Consider the following 21695-nt stretch of genomic DNA (forward strand, 5'->3'; position numbering starts at 1 on the left):
CCCCAAGACAGGGGTATAAGGGACAGACCTGGGGAAGCCAGAGGGGCAGCAGGGCCTCTGTCAGGGAGAGCAGGGCAGGCTGCCTGGAGGAGGAGACATGGGAAGTGGGCCTTGAAGGTTGAATGGAGGTCCGGCAGGCATAGTGGAGCCTGGGGGCAGGGTGGAGAGTCACCCCCACTGATGGCCAGCTGCACAGCTTAGGAGTTTCCCTAACACTTGACATCCAGGAGTAGGAGCCAATACTTGGCCCCAGGCCTCAACCGTAAGTCCCAACAACAGGCTCAAAAGTTTGCTGCCTGGGCTTCCCTGGTGGCGCAGTGGTTGGGGGTCCACCTGCCAATGCAGGGGACGCAGGTTCGTGCCCCGGTCCGGGAAGATCCCACATGCCGCGGAGCAGCTAAGCCCGTGAGCCATGGCCGCTGGGCGTGCACGTCCGGAGCCTGTGCTGCGCAATGGGAGAGGTCGCAGCAGTGAGAAGCCCATGTACCGAAAAAAAAAAAAAAAAAGTTTGCTGCCTGCTGCAGCACAGTGCCAGCCCTACCCAGATGGGGAAACTGAGGCTCAAGCAGGCACTGAGACTTTGGAGAACTCATTGTGCAGCCTGGGACTGGGCTCTTCCCCTTTCTGGGTCTCAGTTTCCCCATCTGTACAATAGGACAGGACAGCTGGCAGTCATGTAGCCGGGCAGGAGTTTGCCTCCAGCCCCAACAATAACTGTCACCACTGCTCCTCCCCTCCGACTGTCCCCATGCCCCAAACACATGGGATTTTGACAAGTTACCCCTGTCCTAGGGGCTGGACCCTAGGCCTCAGCCCCTCCTCAGTGGGAGGGGGGCAGTTTGGGGGTGTGACCCCACCCTCGGGCTGGCCAGGGAGGGGTGAGGAGGGCACACAGTGAAGGGGGTTACGGATCTTCAAGGACAACGCCTACTTCACAGGTGGGGAAACTGAGGCCCAAGAGGACAGGATATGGAAGGATCAGTAACAAAACCAGTCCCTCTAAACCCTCTCTAGGAGTGGTCCTGGATTACCCTGCAAATCGGCTGTACCTTTCACTGGAGGAAACCAGGCACATTGTCCCACCACCTGCTGTGGCAGGCTCCCCTTCCCCTCCCCGCAACTCCCAGCTGGTGCATATCCAGCCCTCATGATGCCCCTTGGGTGGATGTTGGCCAATTACTGGATAGAGGGAGAAGTCAAGGCCTGGAGAGGCAGGGTCCCCTGCCCAGGCTGATGGGCCTCCTGGGAAATCAAGGTCACCTGCTGCAGCTGTGCTGGCTCCAGGACGGTCAAAATTGGATGGAGGGGGTGACGGGGTTAGAGGGATCTGGGGGTAGAAGAGAGGGGTGGCAGCTGGACCTGTGTCCTGAATATAGTGCAAGGACATGGTCCGGAGGGGTCAGGGCTGCAGGCTCTGGTTTGCAGTGGAGCGCTTCCCAGAGTCCACAGCTCCACTACGCCCTGGCGAGGCAGGCATGGCTGGGGAAACAGGGGAACCCCCAGGGTTGCCCCCAAAGTCGGATGACACAGGGACACTGGAGGCAGGCAGTGAGGTGGGGAGACCCCAGAAATGCCATTTGAAGGGCTTTATCCACAAAGGTGTTCTAACTGGGGCCAAAGTTTCGGGATAACCCATATGGCTATGGATGGGGAACTTGTGAGATAAATGACAGTCCAAGACATTGTTATACATAAATGTTTTTTGGAAAGTTAAGTGGAAAAAAGCAAAAGGCAAAAACAGAATGTGAAGTATAATTTTCATTTTTAAGAAGGTCTGTATCTAAAATATGCCCATATATAAAATCATCTAGGGACTTACCCGGTGGTCCAGTGGCTAAGGCTCCATGCTTCCACTGCAAGGGGCACAGGTTTGATCCCTGGGAAACTAAGAGCCCACATGCTGCGTGGCCAAAAATAAATAAAGAAAATAAAATAATCTACACATAGGAACCTGATACCTGAGTGCTGTGGGTCGTGGAAAATTATCTTCCCACAGAACACACTTCTGTACCTCCTGACTTCAGCCAGGCATTACTTATTCACAAACAGTACTTGAAATCAAACTCATGTGGAAAGACTGTTGAGACAACGAGGAAGCAAGTCTCTAGGCGGCATGCATCGTAAGCCTTAAATTATTAAATTTATTTTTTGTTATTTTTACATGGGAGTGGGAAAGAGGGGAAACCTCTGTGCTTTGTTCCGCGCGTATCTGGGTCTTGCATTTTCAAAAATCTTTTACAAAAGAAAATGTACTCATGTTGCTTGAATGGGCACGTTTGCATGTATTACGTGTGCATGTTATGTAGGTCCGTGTGCAGGCATAGCAAAGGCCTGCTTTAACACTGGAGACTGGAGCTCCTCTGGCAGCACCCTCTGCCTCTCACGGTCCTGGTCCAGAAGGCTTCCAGGGAGAGGAGAGGCTGTGGGGGGAGGACGTGGAGGCGAGGGGCCCTCCAGGCTGAGAATGGTATGTTCAGGTTCCAGTTAGCCCTAAATGACAAGGTAGCAGAGGAAGAAATCCTTCCCAAATCGCAGAGGGGAAACTGAGGCCTGAGGTGGAGAGACCTGCCGGAGGTCAAAGCCTGAACAGTGTCCTGGGCTGGAGAACCTCATTCTGTGTGCCTTTGTCTAAGTGACCTTCCCCAGCCCTGCACAGTGATAAAGGAGAGCTGGGAAGGGGGGCTCCCAAGAGGGAGGAGGAGAATGGGTGGGGTCCTTATAGGTTCTGAGCAACTTTCTCAGGGAGCGGCACTAAAGCTCATGGTCAGACACCAACCTCCAGGGCTCTGGTGAAGATGACAGCAAATGTGTGGGAGGTTCTTGGATGACAAGAGCTCCCATCATGATCATATGGGTCCTCATCACTCCTGAGTGTCCTCTGGGACACAGTGAGAGGAGAGGTTCAGGGGTCTCACACCAGCTTCCTAAGGGGCCCTGTCTCCTCCTTCCCTCCCTTTCTTGCTGACAAAGGCCCCCCAAACCCTTCCTGGGCTCCCTGCTACCCCGGGCACAACCATATCCCAGGCTCCTGCCCATTACACTGTGTTCAGGTGGAAGTCCCTGCAGGTCCTGTAGGTGCCAGGCTTGCCCACCTATGTGCTCTTTACCCTCCCTCCTCACCAGAAGGGCCAAGGGGCTGCTGATGGAGGAATCATACACAGGCTGGACAGAATATGGGAACAGCAGGGAGCTTTGAAGATGTCCCACAGGCCAGCTCCTAACTCAGGGGGAAGCCCAGGTGGGCCTTGGTCTAACTCTGGCAGCTGTAACCCCGACTCTGAGATCAGGGAAGGCCTTGAGGTGGGCAGGTGAATTGTGGGCAGCTCAGGTAAAGCTCCCATGTCCCGATACCCTCTCAAAGGCAGATTTCTGTACCCAGCAATAAACCCCCCTCTCTACAGAAAACAGAGTGGACCCACCCACTATGTTTGGCCCTGATCACTACCTGCTTTCTGGCACCCTCTAGGCTTCCCCAGCTGCAGCAAGCCAGTCAGAAAGGCCCCCGCAGGCAGAGGGCATGCCTGGGAGGCAGGAGTGTTTACGATCTGGCTCCACGTAGGCCCTACAACATCTACCATGTGTTCCCCAACCAGTCTGATTTAAAAACACATCAACGGAGACCATGGAAAATTAGGTTTCCTCTACATTTATTTCAACTGCTAAATGATTAACAACATCCACAACTTCTTAGATTAAAAAAAAAGAAACAAAACCCAAAGCTTCCATTTTGTAACATCACAAATGTCTTCTAGGTTTTACCAAGGACCAAAAATGCTAAATTTCTCTATATGATTTCCAGTGATGGAAACAAGGCAGAGACAGTAAGCACCCAAAGTGGTGAGTTAGCACTTTCCGGATGCCTGTCGTCCTCATGGAAGAGACCCTGGAACTAGAATGACAGAAAAGACACTGTGACTTTGACAAGGCTATGCAACTGCACATCGCACTTGCTCTCACACGTGCTCTCCGCAGAGTGGCCTCTGCTGGAGAGGGCAAGGGCGGGCACAGAGGGCCAGCACGCTGGTCCCCAGTCGACAGCTGGCACAGGGACGCACCACCACGCTCCTCCCCGGCCCACGCAACACCTTCACTGCCTCAATGCCAACTCCACAGAAGCGCCACCTGAGTGCTTACAGGACTTTCCAGGCTCAAGAAGTAGGTGCTCCCTTTGACGACTGCCAAAGGCTCACAGTGTCAGCTCAAAGCAGGACACCTCCAGGAGGAGGAGTGGCAGGAGGCTGTGGGAACAGGGCTCAAACCCTGGGAATTCCTAAAGTATTTTACTTATAAATAAAAGCAGAGGAAAGCCAAGAATGAGTATACTAGGACAAAGCGAATACGATGCTTGAAAAAAGAGCCAGGACCCATGCTGGGGGGTGCACACCTCACTCAGCACCAAAGGGTGCTCTGTGAAAGGCCATGCGGGATCAAGGCCCTGTTCTCAGAGTTCTATCCCTTTACCTGATCCCCAGCCAACATGGAAGGCTGTTGGAAAGATTAGAAAAAAAAACCCATAGCTGTGGTTCCCCAAAACCACACCACCCCTGCAGGCTATTTCAACTCTGCTGAAGAACCTCCAGCATGTCCGTGGCCATAAAGATCTGCCAGTTGCCAAAGCAACAAAAGTGACCAGAAGCAAGCAGGGCCCTGGGGACTACCCGTGGCATGAAGAAGGGCAACATCAGGCGGGCACGTGAGATGCTGGCACAGGCCCGTGACGCTGTGCTGGTGAGCGTGGGCCAGACAGACAAGACAGATCCAGAGGAGCCTGGGACTACAGCCCAGGAGGTCTCGGGCTTTGAGAAAGCAAGGATTTCATAACAGCCAATACAAGTGGCTGACAGGGTAACTCACTGCTGTGTCCCCCAAGCTTATAGTATCAGCAGGATCCTGTTTTCCAGATTTTAGCATGTATTTAAAACTTCAACACTGCTGCTTTGTGAGGAAGGGCTGAGAGATTCCCACAGCCTGAGAATTTCGCATGTAGTTGCAAGAGGCAGAGTGCGAGAAGCTGGAAGGGGCGGCAATCATACGCCTTGAAATAGCAAACAGCTGCACAGCCCACCCCAAGAGGATCCTTTCTGCTCTGTACAAAGGCCCTAATAAAACAATTCTTTACATTGCCACACATGCAAAAACTGAAGAGTCTTGAAGAGTTTACACCTCCCACCCCTTTGTAGGAGAGACTCCATATGTGGTTTAAGAAAAAAAAACTAGTTTGCTTTGTGGATTCTAAGAGACACGTAAATTTGGGGAAAGTTTCATCGGTGTAATGATTACTCCCCCCCTGAATACAGCTGCTGAATACATTGCTGAAATTTCATCAAGTCTCTTGGGATGCATTTAAGAGATGAGACTCCATAAATAACACGTTCATCGAATCCAGTACCTCCACTTGTTTAAAGAGCTTCAGCACTCCAACCGACAGCTGTGGTACCAAAGCACAGACCTCATTATTACTGATTTATATTCCCTATTTAAATTTGAGAAGATATGATCTGTGACTGTTTCGGTATCAAGTTTGCAAGCAGATCACTTTTAGAGAGCAATGTGTCCCAGGACAGAAAAACCGACAGGAGCTGGTTCCTGAGCACTTAAAGGGTGCTGGTGCTTTCAAGGGCAGCCCCACCTTCTGAGCGGAACCAGGGGAGACTTGGAGAAGACTTGCTGCCAAAAGCATTTGGAAGAGGGTGAAAGGCAAAAGCGGATTGGAAATGGTGCGTTCTTTTTTTAAGAAAAAGAAAAGCCAGCGGGTGGAACCTCCGCACCAGAAACTGCAGAGATGTTTGTTTTTTGTGTACACACCAAACCTACTTGGGCACTGGTTCCAGGGCAGATCCGGGACAGAGGTGGCGTTTTAAAAGTAATTGCTGCTTCAAGCCTTATCTTTCTCACCAATGGTTTTCATCTATTCAGGGAGAGAACGATTTTGTTCAAAACTGAGAGGAGAGGAGAAAGATAGGAGAAAGATAGGATATTTATAGGCCAAAGGCCCCTCAGAAGGAAAAGGATTTGAAGACCCTCAGAAAGGGATGAGGCAGAGTGGCGTCCTCTGCAGCACCAGCTTCCAGGTCACCCTTACACTCGTAAGACACCAGGCCACTCCCGTGGTGGCTTGTTTCCACAAGATGGCCACGTACAGTCGCACCTGGGAGCCCAGTGCAGAGGCCGCACCATGGGCTGCGTGCAGTGGCGCTTGGCGAGCATTGGGCTCGTTCCTTCAGCCTGGAAGGTGAGAGGTGGGACACATCCACATCCAAACACTCCTTTTGTTTCCCTCACAAAATTTTATGATCTTTTAGGGGGAGTGATATCTTGATGTTTGGGTTTTGAGGAGTGGGGCACACTAACTTTTCTGGAGGAAGTTTCTCTGTGTACCAGAACATCAGCTTAGGCAGAATGCCCCCCACACTAGCTCACATACGTACCTATTTGTTGGCCCGTTTGTGTCTGTACATCTGCATCATCCTCTGACGGAACACGTCAAACGTGTCTTCTTTGTGCTCCTGCCCGTCGGCACCCAACCCCTCCCCTTCCGAGGCAGTTCCCCTAAGGAGCAAAATGGAGAGTTAGCCACACCTGAGCCCAGAGCCCGGCCACCAGGAGATGGAAAACAGCCTGAGTCATCTGAGTGGGACAGAGGTATGAGGGACACACAACAGTGACAGCAAGGGAGGGGGAAAATAGAGACACAATTCACAGTGGGGAACAAGGGATACTCACCCGTGCAGGCATGCGAACTTTCTGAGAAGTGTGCTCAGAACCAGCCCCTGATTACGGCAGAAAGCCTCCCCAGCAGGTGCTAAGCTCAATTTTAACTGAAATGCTTGCTGGCTGCTAATGGGGCTTAATAAACTCTGGGCCGTGCTCTACCCTGGCTAGTCTGCATGTGGGCTCCTGGAAAAGGGAAGCGGCTCTTAGCGTAACTACCCAGCATTACCACTCAAGCTTTTATGATAATAAGGAATGCGGCCAAATGCCAGGGACCAAGTCTATGCAAGTGCAGCAAGGAGCTGTATGAACACCTGCATATGTAAATGATCTGCTATAACCCATGTTTGACATGAAGGAAACCAAGGATCAGACTGCAGGTCAAAGGACTTAGGACCAGAATCCCACAGAAAGCCTCATCTCCCCAGGCACGGTTGCCCATCCCCACCCCTGGCCCCCAGCGCCCACTGCGTACACACTGACAGGCTCCCTGATGCCCTTCCCACAGGAGCCCAGGCCGTGACCCTCCTTCCAGCCCATCTTCTGTAGCATCTGGAACCCCAGGTTCTTGTCGGTCAGTTTCTGCTGGGCGAAATCAAAGTCCTGGGGTTTCTGAGGAGAGAGAAGAGTGTGGCACGTGAGGTGCAGCAAAGCCCCTGGAGCAAGGGTCTGCCCTGCGTTACACCTGGACATGGTCCAGTACTAACACCCCTAATGCCTCCCTGACTCCACAGATGCTCAAGATCAAGCCATGGTCCTGGCAATATTCCCTGGGTGGGTTCAGACCTCTAAAGGTTGGAGGTCACCAGCCTGAGGTATCCCCACAGAACCACACCAGACCAGCCTCTCAGGCTTCACCATGACCACTCTTGTTGCAGTGTTGAGACTGTGAATTAAACTTCGTGAGGGGATGGTGGGTCCTGGGGCCAAAGGGTGAGTAGGAAGAGCCCAGAGTGAAGACCTGGATAAAGAGAGTGGCCCTGTGATGACCAAAGGGCATACCCCAGCCTGAGGGACACAGGGCACAGGACTTGAGGCAGGAAGGCCCCTGGAGTGCAGGAGTCAGAGGGGCAGCAGGGCTAAGGCAGGAGGGATCCAGAAAGGCAGTGGAGAGAGGCTGTACAGAAAAATCGGCTCAAAGGGTCCTCCCTATTTGACCCCCACTCCTCTCCCACTGCTTCATTAATTCCCATGGGCTTCCAAAACTCTGAGCAGTGATCCTATCCTGGAAGCTTCCCTGGCTGCCCTCAGGCATTACTCAGCAAACCTGACTGACCTATGTGTCTTTCTGGTCCTTCCCAGGTCTGGAGCTCTGAGAGCTCCCCAAGGGCAGGGACCAGGTTTCACTTGGACTCTGGGGTCCATGTCTAGCACAGAGCAGACCTCACTGAGAGCCAGTGCAGCTGGGAAGAAGGATGGGGCCTGGGAAAGACCTTGTGGGTGGAAAGGTAAGAAGCCCTAGAGGAAGTCTGGGCTCCAGAGCTGACTGTGGGAAGACAAATTAAAAAGCCTAGAGGCCTTTGGAGGAGAAGCCTGCCCAGTGTGAGCAAAGGGGATTTCCATTCACTCATGAATATTCATTAGCACCCACAGTGTGCTGGAACCGCTGGGCAGCTGGGGGCTCAGAGTCCCTGCCGCCTGAGCCAATTTCTTTAATCCGTTTACTAAACACTGAACACAGCCTGTCCCCAGGGCCTCACATGCTCCCAGGGAGAAGGTTCCTCTATCCTGATCAAGGCAGCTGGGAGTAGTGGAGAGGGTCTGAGCAGGGGACAAGTGGGGAGGGGAAGAGGATGGGGAAGGCAGAGGGAAGGCTGGCCACTGGTCCCCAAATGGCAGGCTTGCATCCCCCTTCGGGAAAGCTGTTCAGGTGGGAGCAACAGGAGGAACAGGGGTCCACTCAGCTGGACAGATCTTTGTGAGTGTTCAACTGTGTCTAAGAATCACCCTGCCTGGTTTCCTGGGGCTGGAGCAAAGCCATGCACCATAGGCCAGGCTGAGGTGTGCACAGAGAGCTGTAGGGGAGACCTCCTCCCTGCCTGCAGTCACCCCAAAGAGAGACCCATGTTTGCAGGACACCAGCTGGCTGCACACCGGGTTAACATACATTTCATTTAATCCTCAAGGTATCTCCTACCTGCAGGATAGGTGCAACTGCCCCACTTTACAGATGTATAAAACCTCAGGATTCACATGCCAAGATTAGATGGCCAGGTTGAGCCTGAAAAGGCTGCCTTCTCACCAGGCTGTGCCTCACCCAGGCCACCAGATGGGTACCCGGGTGCTGGGTCAGCTTAAAACTCAACACAGCTGTTAAGACCATAAGCTTCGGGTACAGGAAGGTCCCTGCTCTCAGCTGTAACTGGGGTCACACTGATGCTTCATTTGGCCATTGATATTGATGCAATGCACTCAGAACAGGTCTGAGCCACAACTTGGGCTTTGCTCATCCCCTGACACCAGCAGAGACCTCGCCTGGTTCCCCACTCACCTCCCTGACCTCTAGAGACCTGTGATATCCCCACATGTATCCCAGGTGAGCTTGTGTAGCCTCACCTGCCCCGACATGTGTCAGCCCAGCTGTCTGGAGTGTGCCCCCGTCTTCTTCCAATGACCCGCTCCCACAGGGGCTCCCCATTTCAGTCAATGGCAGCTCCATTCTCTTAACTGTCCAGGCTGACAACCCTGGAGTCACCCTGGGCTCTTGGCTTTCTCTGTTCCACATCCAATCCATGAGCAAGTCCCACCAACTCCACCTTCGCCTCTCCTGGACCCCCGGCTCTGCCTCGCCCCCCACCCCACAGGCTGCTCTCAACACAGCTGCCATAGTGGCCATGTCTTCCACCCAAATCCCCACCGTGGTTCTCCAATGCCTCTCCCAGAGAAAGGGCCACAGTGCTGACATCCATCAACAAGCCCTATGTGACCTGGGTGCTTGCCACCTCTACTTCCTCACCCCATCACTCCATTCTAGGCACAAAGGGCTCCCTGCTGACCTGTGACTGATTTGGGGCTTCTCCTAGGCCTCCCTGCTTAAAGGGTACCCCCAACCCACCTTATTGCTTGCCTCCCTTTGACCTGCTTCTCTGCACCCACAGCACCCACCATTCCCGGTCCTGCACATTTCTATTGCTGCCAGCCCCGCTCATGGCTGCCTCTAGGTGGGCAGATGGAGCTGGGAGCACAAGAGGTGCTGACCAGTTAATAAACACACATGCGTACGCACATGCGCTCGGCTTACTAGCAAAGTAGCACACTTTTAACCACAATTATAGTCTACTAAATCTGAACTTCTCATTGGCTGAGACATTATCTTGTTCATCTCTCCAATCCATTGCACATATCAGGCCTCATACATCCGTTAAGTAGACTAATTACTCCCTCTTGTGGTTTTGGGCAATGCAAAACACTTTTAAGAAGTCCCGGGAGAGAAAAGGCTGTGTGTTGTGCTTTGTATGCTGACACCTGGCCTGAAGTATGAGTATAGCTTAGTCACGCCAGTGCCCTTTGGAACTCTGGCAAACTCTGACTACGTCACACGTGAGGACTCACAGCCACACTCACCTTCTTCTTGGTCACGGGACGACCCCGAGGCCTGTCATAGGCAATTCGAACTGGTTCGTGAACTGGAAGACAAAAGAAATGTATATATACACATATATGTACTTTCCCCAAATTATTTAGAGGATGAGGGTGCTGCAGTTTTGGCTTATAGCCCCTCTGCGGACAGAAGGTGGCTAGGAGCTGCACCACAGGGCCAGCCATTTGGCCCTGACTCCTCTCAGGAATCTTGTGACCCACGGAGTGCAGAGGCAGAACAGAGGCTCAACTGAGGGCTGCCTTGCTATGGGAGAGTCTACCTAAGCATGATTCCCACGTTTATGACGAAGGACTTGACATGTGGGTCATTTTCCATGACCGTAGGAATACATTTTGCTTCAACAAATGAGCTATTTGCAACACTGTGCCCTCCTCATGTCCCTGTGACTGTTCCATAGATAGAGAAGTAAAGTCCACTCAGAACTTTCTAGTAAAAACAACCATGCTTCTCATACACAGCACCACATCACGTTATTATTATTGTTATTATTATATTTGACAAAGGAGAGATCAGCAGGTCTGGTACTATCTCATCAACCACCCTATCAAAATAACTGAGAGCTTCTAAAGTAGAAAGAATTCCACTTTCGCCCCATAAAAGCCATCTTAACAAGCATTCTGATGTGCTACCATACTCTGATAAGTTCTGAAGGACATAAGAGTTTAGTAGAACAGTTAGAAATCCATTGCAACACCAAGGTTTCCAAACACAAACCACGAGAACTGTTCCTTTAGCAGGAGAAACTATACTGACACTGCTGGGTGTGAATATGATGGTCTCAATAATGTAGAACACACAGGCTCTCCGCACACAATGGAGCCCTGTTCACCAAAACCACCTGCCACACAAGCATCACAGCATCAGCCCCACACAGGCCCGGCTGTGTGGAAACCTGGGCGGGCAGTGAGCAGCCCAACAAAAGGCGGGACATGATGTGATTCGCCTACTGACAGCCTAGAAAAGGCAAAACCACAAGGCCAGAAGATGGTCTGTGGTTGCCTGGGCTGGGTAGAGGAGAAAACTGCAGAGGGACACAGAGACACTTCTGGGACGAGCTCCAGCTCGGCTGTACTGGGGGGCTCATGCCTATACACCTTTGCCAAAACTCCGTGAACTTGAAAAGGGTGCACCTTTACTGCTGGTAAATTGTACCTCAAGAAACTTGACCCTCCCCACAGGCAGGAAGGAGATGGCCTTCCATGGCCAAGGCTGGCAGAGCATGGATTGCACAGCTCCCACTAACTGCTGCCCAAGACTGATCCCTGTCCGTGTCCTCCTGCCTCATCGTCACCAAGCAGTCATCACAGTTCTGGGGTCTTTGGGGAGATGGAGGCACTCAGAAAGCTGGGCACGCCTCAAGATCACAGGCAGGAAACAGCCAAGATGACCCAGGCCCATTCCTTCCACAGCCAGGACTCCCCTGTTGGAAGCTGAGCAATAATGGAAAATAACAAGCAGCATGTGGGGTGCTAGAAGCCAAACGCAGCATCTCCTTAGAGTGCCAACCTCAGACCAACTGGAAACGTCAGTTTCTCATGAACATTTTGGACTGCGTGCAAAACCAATAGCACTATTTTAGGTTAAAAACATAAGACCGAAGAACCCCATGTTGTGTTGGCCCTGGGAGTGTTCTGGAAGGTAATGTCCAGGTTAGCTGGAGTAATCAGAGGCGGAAAGGGTGACGGGGGCCAGCTGGTCATCTTGCACCTGAACTTGGGCTGAGGGCCAGGTAAATTCTTCAAAACAGTCAGACAACATCTCCACAATTTTTCATGGCCCACAACCGAGCACCATGACTCCTCCTCAGGTGTTAAACAGAAGACCGTGCTGGGGGCACTGTGTCAATAGCCAGGCACTTACCTTTGGGCTCCTGGATGAGACACAGCCTCTTGGGAGCCGGAATCATGCCGACCTTCAGCGACTTGCTGCTGACTCTCTTCCGGGGGAAGCAGGCCCCTGAGGAGGACTGTGACAGGGCAGGCGCACCAGCCGGGCCATCCTCGGTCACCCCACTCAGGAGGCCATCAGCTGGGGGGCTGCCCTCCGAGCCCTCAGACTTGGTCGACCCTCCTGCCGGCCTGGAGGCCCCTCCAGGAGTGGGGGCCTCCTCACTCCCTTCCTCGTCCTCCTCATCCTCTTCCTCGTCCTCGTCTTCCTCAGGCATCACCTCTGGGCTCTCCAGCTCAGCCTTGTGCTGAGAGGGCTCATCCTCAAACTCTCCTTCCCCCTCCATGGGCTCCAGGGGGCTCTCCTGAGAATCGGTGCTCTTGCTGGCAGGAAGGTTCAGAGGAGATGACGTAAAGCAAATCGATGGGCACAGTTCAAATACTTTCTTTCGATAGAATTTGAAAGCTGAACTGTTTTGGTCATGTAGAAACCTGGGATAAAGATGAAATACATTGGTTAACCAGAGGGTTCTCTATAAACATTCGTATTTTCTGAAACTGTCCAAATGGACTTGACAAAGCTGGGGGTGGGACAAAGAAGCGAACACATGACCTCTTTCCACCAGCTGTGGTTGATGGGCAGCTTTACAATGAGATAGAAAGCTTGTAGAGTACTAGTAATTTAACGAAGTAGCCAGAACATAAGAGGCCTTATTGCTTTCTCGGGGAGGGAGCTGGAGGAACAAGGTATGCAGGGACGACCAGAGAACGTGCTAGAACGAGCTCTAACACTACAGCCAGGAGATCCAAACTGGGCCTTACCTCATCTCTTTCTGATTACGTCACTGGCCACTCTGGGCCTGGGTGTGCTCACTGTGACTCTCTGGTTCCTCCCATACTCCAGCCATGAGATGGAGAGAGGTGTGTCACCTCCTGCCTCATGTCCTGCAGCAAAGCTGTGTGAACATGCTGGCAAAAAGGCCTCTCTGAGCCTCCGAGTCCAATGGCCCTAGCCACAGCTTGGAGCTGCGGCTGGTGTGAGAAACCGAAAACACACAAAATTTACTTGGGCCAAAGGAAAGACAGCCCTTGTTCTTGGACAGGACAACTCAGGCTCATAATGAAGTCAATTCTCCCTTAATTAAATATTAACGTATAAAAGTAAAAGCATCATTTTTTTCTGGATCTGATTCTTAAGTTCATATAGAAACATGAGTATGTAAGACTATCTAGGAAACCCCTGAACAAGATCAACAAGGGGCTCAGTTCCACCAGGTATTACAAGGTGTGTTAAGCTTCTATAGTTAAAACAGTGTGGTACTTGTCTATGGACAGACAGACCAAGAGGAAGGCCAGAAACACAGTATCTGATGAAGGTGGCCTCTCAAATCACTGTGAAAAAGAACAGTCTTTTCAACGAATGGTGTTGGGACAACTGGGCGGCTTTTTACAAAAATATTTAAATTGGATCTATGCTGTACTCTCTGCTCCTGAATAACCCCACACCGATCAGAGATCTAAATGTAAAAACCAAGCCATACAAGTTGTAGAAGAAAATACATAAATGTCTTTATAATCTGAGTGTAGGGAGATTCTTTCTAACTGTAACTCTGTATCCAGGTGCAACGAGATAAAACAGAAATTTTACTAGATCAAACGTTTCTGCACTGCAGAACATACCATAAGTAAAGTGAAAAATATCCAACTATGAAGGAAATAGATACAATTACATTACAGGTAAAAGGTCAGAGAAACTAGAAAGAATAAATCCAAAAATCCCAATTGAGAAAAGGGCAAAGATTAAGAACTTCTGCCCTCCAAAAGACACTGCTAGAATGAGAAAACAAGTCACAGACTGGGAGAAATTATCTGCAAACCACACACTTGACAAATAACTTGTATCAAGAATACATAACAAACTCTCAAAATTCATTAATAAGTAAATAAACGGCCCAATAAAACAACAGGCCAAAGATCCGAGCAGACACTTCACTAAAAAAATACATAAGCACATGCAAAGATGCTCAGCACTGTTAGTCCTCAGAGAAACACAAATGAAAACCACCCCTCCCCCGCACCAAGAGGGCTAACATGAAGAAGACTGACACTATCAAGTGCTGGTGAAGATGGGGAGGAACCAGAACTCTCACCCAAGCTGCTGGAAATGCAAAACTGTGCCACCACTTAGAAAGACTGTCTGGAAGTTTCTTCAAAAGTTAAACACAGACCCACCATGTGAGCCAGTCTTTCTCTGCCTCAGTATTTTACTGGAGAGAAATAAAAGCAGACCTTGTACATGACTGCTCACAGAAGGTTTATCTGAAATTGTCCCTGAATGGAAACATCTCAATGCTATCAACAGCTGAATGGGTAAATAACTGTGGTCCAGCCATACAATGCGATACACTCAGCAATAAACAGGAATGAACTATGGATACACACAACATGGATGAACCCTAATAACTATGTGGAGTAAGAAGCCAGACAAAAGGAGAAAACAAACTGCATTTACACAAAATTATAGAAAATGCAAACTATTTACAGTGAGAGAACCCTGATCAGCAGCTGCCTGCAGGAAGGGATGACAAAGGGCACAAGGAAACTTTTGAGTCATGGATGTGTTCATCATCTTGATGTTGGTGATGGCTGCATGAGTGTAAACACGCATTAAAACTTATTAGACAGGGACTTCCCTGGTGGCACAGTGGTTAAGAATCCTCCTGCCAATTCAGGGTTTGAGCCCTGGTCCAGGAAGATCCCACATGCTGCAGAGCAACCAAGCCCGTGTGCCACAACTACTGAGCCTGCACACCACAACTACTGAGCCCATGTGCCACAACTACTGCAGCCTGCGCACCTAGAGCCCATGCTCTGCAACAAGAGAAGCCACCACAATGAGAAATCCGCGCTCCGCAAGGAAGAGTAGCCCCTGCTCACTGCAACTAGAGAAAGCCCGTGCGCAGCAACAAAGACCCAATGCAGTCAAAAATAAATTAATTAATAAAAAAACTTATTAGACAAATATGTGCAGTTTATGGCATGTCAATTATACCTCAACAAAACTTTTTTTTAAAAAAAGGGCAAATGATATGAACAGTTTACAGAAAGATATTCAAAGGACACAAGTTTATGAAAAGAGGTTCAATTTCACTCATAAGAAAAATGCAAACTAAAACTTCACTGAGAAAATTAGAAATTCCTCACTAATCCCACTGGCTCAAAGGCATGCCAAAAGGTGGGGGGTGGGGACAGGCACTCATGACACTCCTAGGAGAGTGGCCCTCAGGGAGGGGAATTCGCACTAACAAAACTTAGTTTGCATTGAACTATGATTCAACAATCCCCTTCTGGAAGATACCCAAAAATTCTCACCACAAACACAAAGAGATTGTGTGTAAGGCCAAACTAGAAGTATGCGCTTAGCCACTACTGGGTCCCAGAAATGCTCCAGGAAATGTAAAGTTTTTAACTGTATTCTTAACTAAGCTGAGGCACGACTCTCTAGCATGTTGGGAGCAGGGTGAGCGCCCAGAACCCCTAGCTGGCAATAGGACACAATCCACACAGCGTAGGAACCCCACACTCCAAGGGGAGCCCAGCCGGGTTACGGCTCGGTACTGGGAACACATGGCCCTCAGGCAGCCTCTCCCTGAAGGAGAACCCGCACCCCGCAGGCAGAGTGGGGCTCTGGTTCTGTGGCCTCTGGGCTGTGTAGTGTTGAATGATTACGCCATCTGAAGAATGGGGAGGAAAATGGTGCCCCCTCCTGGCACAAGGGTGCCACGCCATCACTGAGTGGAAGTGCTTGCTGCTTACATCTGGACCAAAACCCACCAACATGCTACATGAGCAGCACATTCTCATCCTGCCCAGAGTAGCCAGCATGACCAGGGACAGTGCCCTCCTCCTCCTCAGACTCATGGGCGAGGACACACTCTCCTCTTTGCCTCTGCAAAAGTCCCGGGGAAACTATAAGTCCCTCGGCCAGGGCATTCCCTCCCCCTTCCCCTGGCCAACGCCCATTGAACCTTCAGATCCAGCTTAAACTTCCCTCCGGGGGAGGCTTTTCCTGATGCCCCAGATAAGGGCAGGTCTCCCAACAACCCAAAACACATGCTCCCTAACAGCCCTGAGCTCAGCAGAAGTGAAGTCGTGATTTATCCCGGGGCGATCCCCTGTGGGCTCTCAGGACACTCATGGGGTGAACTCCTGTGGGCTCTCAGGACACTCATGGCCTCAGATTAAAGGGGTGTGATGGGTACATACCAAAGGTCAGGGTTGTCAATGCTGTTTTCTATGCTGAATTGTTCAATCTCTGGTCCCACCTGAGCAACAAATTTGGCCAGTTTCTCTGCAGTCTCCATTGTCTTCGTATCAACTACAAAATAAAGCAACTGTCATGTATTGGTTCTGAGATGCCAATTCCCATGTGAACATCGTGGGGTTGTGGAGACTGATTACAAAGACGGCCCCTCACTGTACCCTTGCCCTTTGCCATGTGACTCTGCAGCTCTGTCCAGCAGAGGTGGACTCTCTTTTTTCCCCTTGAATTGGGGCTGGCCCTGGAACTCTTGCTGGCTACGAATGTGACAGAAATGTGGAGTCCAGGCCTCAGAGGGCTCAAGCACCTCCTCTGCCTCTCCTGGATGGCCAAACCCGACTGTCAGGTGAACTGCTGGTGGGTGACAGGCATGTAGCCCACTACCCCTATCATCTCAGCTGACAGTTCCAGACAACTGGCCGCTGCCTGCAGACAGTTTGCAGGCCCAGCCCAGCTGACTTGAAGCAACACTGGATGCCTCCTGTTTGAAGCCACAGTTTGGACTGGCTTGTTATGTAGCAACAGCTAGAGAAATGTAGCAGTTGTGTAGATTTTTTCCCTCTCCATTCCCACCTAGTGCTGAGTGGGAAGCACTGGCCAGAGGGCAGGCCTGTTGCAGTAGGAGAAGGTAATGGCTGGGAGAAACAAAAGAAACTGCTGGTCAACTAACTCTAAGGAAGGAAACACAGAGACCTTAGCAGGGAAGAGGAAGCAGAATGAGAACACGGGCAGCCTTATGGAACATATAACGGGCAAGAATAGAGAGAAATGGATCAAGGAGCTCAAAGCCCTAAGCACGGGCACGTGGCACACCCTGCTGGCCAGCAGGAGGACCTTGCAGGGAAGCACAGAGTCACCAGGCAGCACCTCGTGTCAGCTCCACACTCAGGATAAGAGGAAGGGTGCAGCAGGAGTCTAGGGCCAGCCTCTTGAGGAAGCAAGAGGAGAGACAGTGCCTGTGTGTGTGCCATCCTGGCCAGGTCCCTTTCGCTGCTGCCTGCTGCCCAGCCCAGCCCACTGAAGCCACCTGTCTCTGCAGAGAGCCCTGGGGATAGATGAGCATTGGGGCCCAGAGGAGGGGGACAGAAGTGAGCACTCACCATCAGTAGACAGGCAGGGAGAAGAGGTCTGAGGGGCTTCGGAGACATCCACTCCTGCTGGCTTGGAGGATGGGCCTGAGGCTTCTGGGCTGGGGTCCCGAGGAGAGGGTCCGGCTGGGTCTGGCGGGCAGTCCTTGGCAACATCATTGCCATCTGGTTGAGGCGGCTTTCCCTGCAAGGAGCCTGGAGCCTGCCGGCCATGGTGTTTCAGCCTGGTGCCTGAGGAGAGGAGGGTCTGGGTCCCGGTGGTCGCTCTCCTCACTTTACAGCCCCGGGGTCCTTGAGCTCGAAGCATCCCCCGCCGCCGCCCTGGTAGGAGCCTCTTCTTGAGGCTCCGGACCGCCCGGGAATATAGCATGGCCCGGACTGCACACTCTGCCGCCATCGGCTTCTGATCTGCTCCTGGCAAGTTCTGGCTCATCCGCTGCATTTCTGCCAGCTTCAGCTTATAATATTTATACTCCAGACTACTGTCATCAGATAAAAACCTGTATAACAAGCAAGCAACCTGAATAACAAGCAAGCAACCTGAATAGCAAGACATTTGTGAATACACCAGCATGACCAAATTGTCGCTGTAAATACACTTCTGCAAACCCTTTCTACTTAGTGGCCTCCCTGCTGTTGGAGAGGCTCCGCCCAGCTCCACCAAGAACCCAGCGCTGGGCCCTGGCCATCTGTCCTGCTCAGAGTGACCACAGGGTGACCAGGAGCTCTGACCGAACACTGGTCGATTCCTCCTCAATTTCTATCATCAGCAGCCATGAAGGAGCTCCCAGCTCCTGGTGGCCTCACAATACAAACCAGTTACCCTGAAACCATGGAAGCTCTCTGCTGTCAGGAAGTGGCAGGTGTTGCTCCTGGACATCATTTTCAGGAGATGACGCCCTTCAAATGGTGAGCACTCAGCGACCTTTTAACTACATCATTAAGGCACTGAGTGTGCCACCGCTGTGAAATCACGTGCCAGAGTCATAATGAGAACAGTACAGAAAAGAGGAGTTTGAGTTACATGTACTAACATAGAAAGAGATCCGTAATACAGCCCACGGAGAGCAAACTAGAGAAGACCAACATTGATACATACCATATGAAACTGCTTTGTGTACATGAAATCCACATATATTTGTTTTTTTCACATAGGTTGAAAGAATATAAAGCAAACTTAAGGATTTGCTCAAGGAACGGGTTAGAAAGAGGAATGACTGGATTAGAAGGGGAAGGTCACATTATTTACTTTGTTGACCATTTCGTTAGCACTTTCTTTCATCTCTATTAACCCTTTCCTTGTAGTCTCTGGGCTTTTTGCACCATTTCCTTCTTGCTTCATGAATTGAATGCTTACCTTCACTCTATTTCTGATACACACACAAGGTCGCACCTTTCTCCCAACCGCTGTTACGGATGCATTCTATATGCAATGCTCTCCCCGCTACTCCCTTCTGAAGAATTTCTAATTCCAATTCTAATTCTCTTTCATATAAAAGTTATTCAGAAGCCTGTTTTATTTTGGCTGTTGCTGGTTTCAACTTCTATGCATTGCACAATGTGGCCCACGTGACTTCCCTTTCCTGGGATATTCTGTAATTTTCTACACGACCTCATTCATAACAAGTTTTTTGTGAACGTTCAATCTCAGTTTGTGTTAAAGAACGAGTACTGTTTGGTGAGTATAGCAATATTTCATGCGGCTTTTGGACGCCTGAAGTTGAGATCATATATTAGATGAGGTTCCCAATTACCAATAACAGAAGCTGATTGGCTGTGAGGTGGCAGTGCACAGCAGGATGCTGGCAGCACCGTGTGATGTGGCATGTCCCTGGTGGGCAGCTCCATATGAAGCTCCTGTTGATGCTCACTGCACAGTCAAGGTCTGGCTGGATCTGAGGAAAGAGCCTGTGTGCTGGTTCCTCTGCTGCCCTGGACACTCTGCTGGGCCAACAGCAGCATCCTGCAAGATTGCATCCTAACAAGCAAGGGCTGCCACATAAGGGAAGGTTGACCAAAACAGAAGCTCCAGTTCTCAAGTCAAACGCAGCCCCTCATCCAGGGCAGAAAGTGGAGTCAGTGCCCAGGTGACCTGGATCCCCAAGATGTAAGTCCCTTTCCCTTGGTCGGTTCTAATGCCAAGTGCATGCAGCGTGAGGACATGTCACAAACCCATCTCCCTTAGTTCTAGTGGAGTGTAACATCAAGAGCATAGAATACTCCTAAGCTAGCCTGCACGGTTCAAATCCCAGTGTAAACACTTATTAGCTGTGAGATTTACTGAATCTTTCTGTGCCTCAGTTTCTCCATCTGTAAGATGAGACGGATGATAATAATAAGCTACTTCATCATGTTGCTGTGAGGCTTGAATTATATATACACTTTTCATTATAAGGAAAATGCTTTGGGGAATTCCCTGGTGGTCCAGTGGTTAGGACTCGGTGCTTTCACTTTCGGGGCCTGGGTTCGATCCCTGGTTGGGGAACTAAGATCCCACGAGACCTGCAGTGTGGTCATAAAAAACAAACAAACAAAAAAAAGAGCAACATAGGCTTATCATCTCTAGAGATACAGAAGTAACTGTTAAAAGTAGTTTAATGAACTAAAAGCGACTGTCTCCAAGGAGTGGAACTGGGAACTTCCCTGGCCGCCCAGTGGTTAAGACTCTGCACTTCCACTGTAGGGGGCATGGGTTCAATCCCTGGTCAGGGAACTAAGATCCTGCATGCCACATAGACACAGCCATGGTTTCTGCCATCGATATCATGGCAGAAACATTTTGCCGTTTGTGTTTACTTCATTTTTTTGGTAAATCACATTTGGTAAAGTACTACTTTAACTTAAGAATTCAAATATACACACCAAAAACCTAAGTTTACTAGTTCTTTAACACTGTTTTTTGCACACTCTTTCTTCTTACAGTCTCTGGATGATTCTTTCTGAAGGAAGTCACAGGTGATCACGTCTCTGAGTCCAGCTCCCTAATCTGTTCTTCATCCAGGTCAATTCTATCAGCCGACCACTGAGATCATTTCAACAATCACATTTGTCAATTCCAAGATCCTTAATTGGTTCTTTTCCATAACAAGCAGTTCCTATTTCATGGATACAATATGCTATTATCCACCCAAGACTATTAATTACACACATGTACTTGTAGACAATCTTCTTTTCCTTATAGTAACTTCTTAGGTGCCAGATCTGCTGGGTTGGGTGGCCCTCCTTCATGCTGCCAGTTTCCCTCAAATACTTGGTTTAGAGCTCAATGCTCATTTCTGATTTGGAACCCCCTCCCACCGCCACACATACACCCAGCTCTGGCTATGCTTCCGTCCGCCACCCCTGACTGTCAGAGATCATGAACCTGATGGGTAGTGCGGAGCGGTCATGCAGCAGAGAGGCATGCTCCTAGTCCTCTCAGGGTCCCCCTTCCCTCCAGCCCAATCACCTCGGCAATCACCTGGAAATTGCCCCTGGGTCTTCCAAGTCTAGATGACATCTTACCCAGAGGATCTTACCCAGAGGATCTAGCCTCCTTCCTTCAGTATGAGCGTTGGTTGAGACCACAGAGCCAGAATGTGAACCTCAGCTCTGTCTTTTCCTAGCTGTGCCTCCTTGAGGCAAGAGGTCTCTTTTGAGCCTCAACTTTTCTGTCTGTAAAATCAGGATGACAACATACCTACCTCAAAAGGTTGTTTATGAGGGTTCGGCCAGCTAATGCTTAAAGCAGTAAAGTGCTTAGAACGGTACCAAGTGCACAGAAAGCAAAAGTATTTGCTAAATAAAAAGTATTCAATAAATGATACTGGGGCAATTAGGTTACTGGGTTTCTTTTCTTTTCTTTTTTTTTTTTTACCTTTTAAGTTACATGCCTATCTTATTCAACACAGGAACATAATCTTGATGAATTCAAGAATTCTGTAAAGGATTTCCCTGGTGGCTCAGTGGTTAAGAATCCACCTGCCAATGCAGGGAACATGGGTTCGAGCCCTGGTCTGGGAAGATCCCACATGCCGTGGAGCATCTAAGCCCGTGCGCCACGACTACTGAGCATGCGCGCTAGAGCCCATGAGTCCCAACTTCTGAGC

At 50.3% G+C, this 21695-nt stretch overlaps 1 protein-coding gene across 8 annotated transcripts in view; it reads right to left on the reverse strand.

The window, feature by feature from the left end:
• Positions 1-3630: 3630 nt before the first annotated feature.
• Positions 3631-21695, reverse strand: part of SUGP2 (SURP and G-patch domain containing 2) — a 31180-nt gene continuing 13115 nt past the window's right edge. For 7 of the 8 annotated variants that reach the window (XM_060296933.1, XM_060296929.1, XM_060296936.1 and 4 more), the window contains exons 5-11: positions 17620-18107; positions 16465-16576; positions 12173-12690; positions 10276-10337; positions 7187-7323; positions 6429-6549; positions 3631-3889 (exon numbers count right to left, since the gene is read on the reverse strand). In XM_060296933.1, the coding sequence (XP_060152916.1) occupies positions 6429-6549; positions 7187-7323; positions 10276-10337; positions 12173-12690; positions 16465-16576; positions 17620-18107 (1438 nt within the window). In that variant the 3' untranslated portion in view covers positions 3631-3889. Of the gene's footprint in view, positions 6550-7186; positions 7324-10275; positions 10338-12172; positions 12691-16464; positions 16577-17619; positions 18108-21695 lie in introns of all 8 variants that reach the window. The other variant, XM_030880036.2, reaches the window with a different exon arrangement.

This window comes from Globicephala melas, chromosome 3 (genome assembly GCF_963455315.2).
Source record: "Globicephala melas chromosome 3, mGloMel1.2, whole genome shotgun sequence".
NCBI classification, from domain to species: Eukaryota; Metazoa; Chordata; class Mammalia; order Artiodactyla; family Delphinidae; genus Globicephala; species Globicephala melas.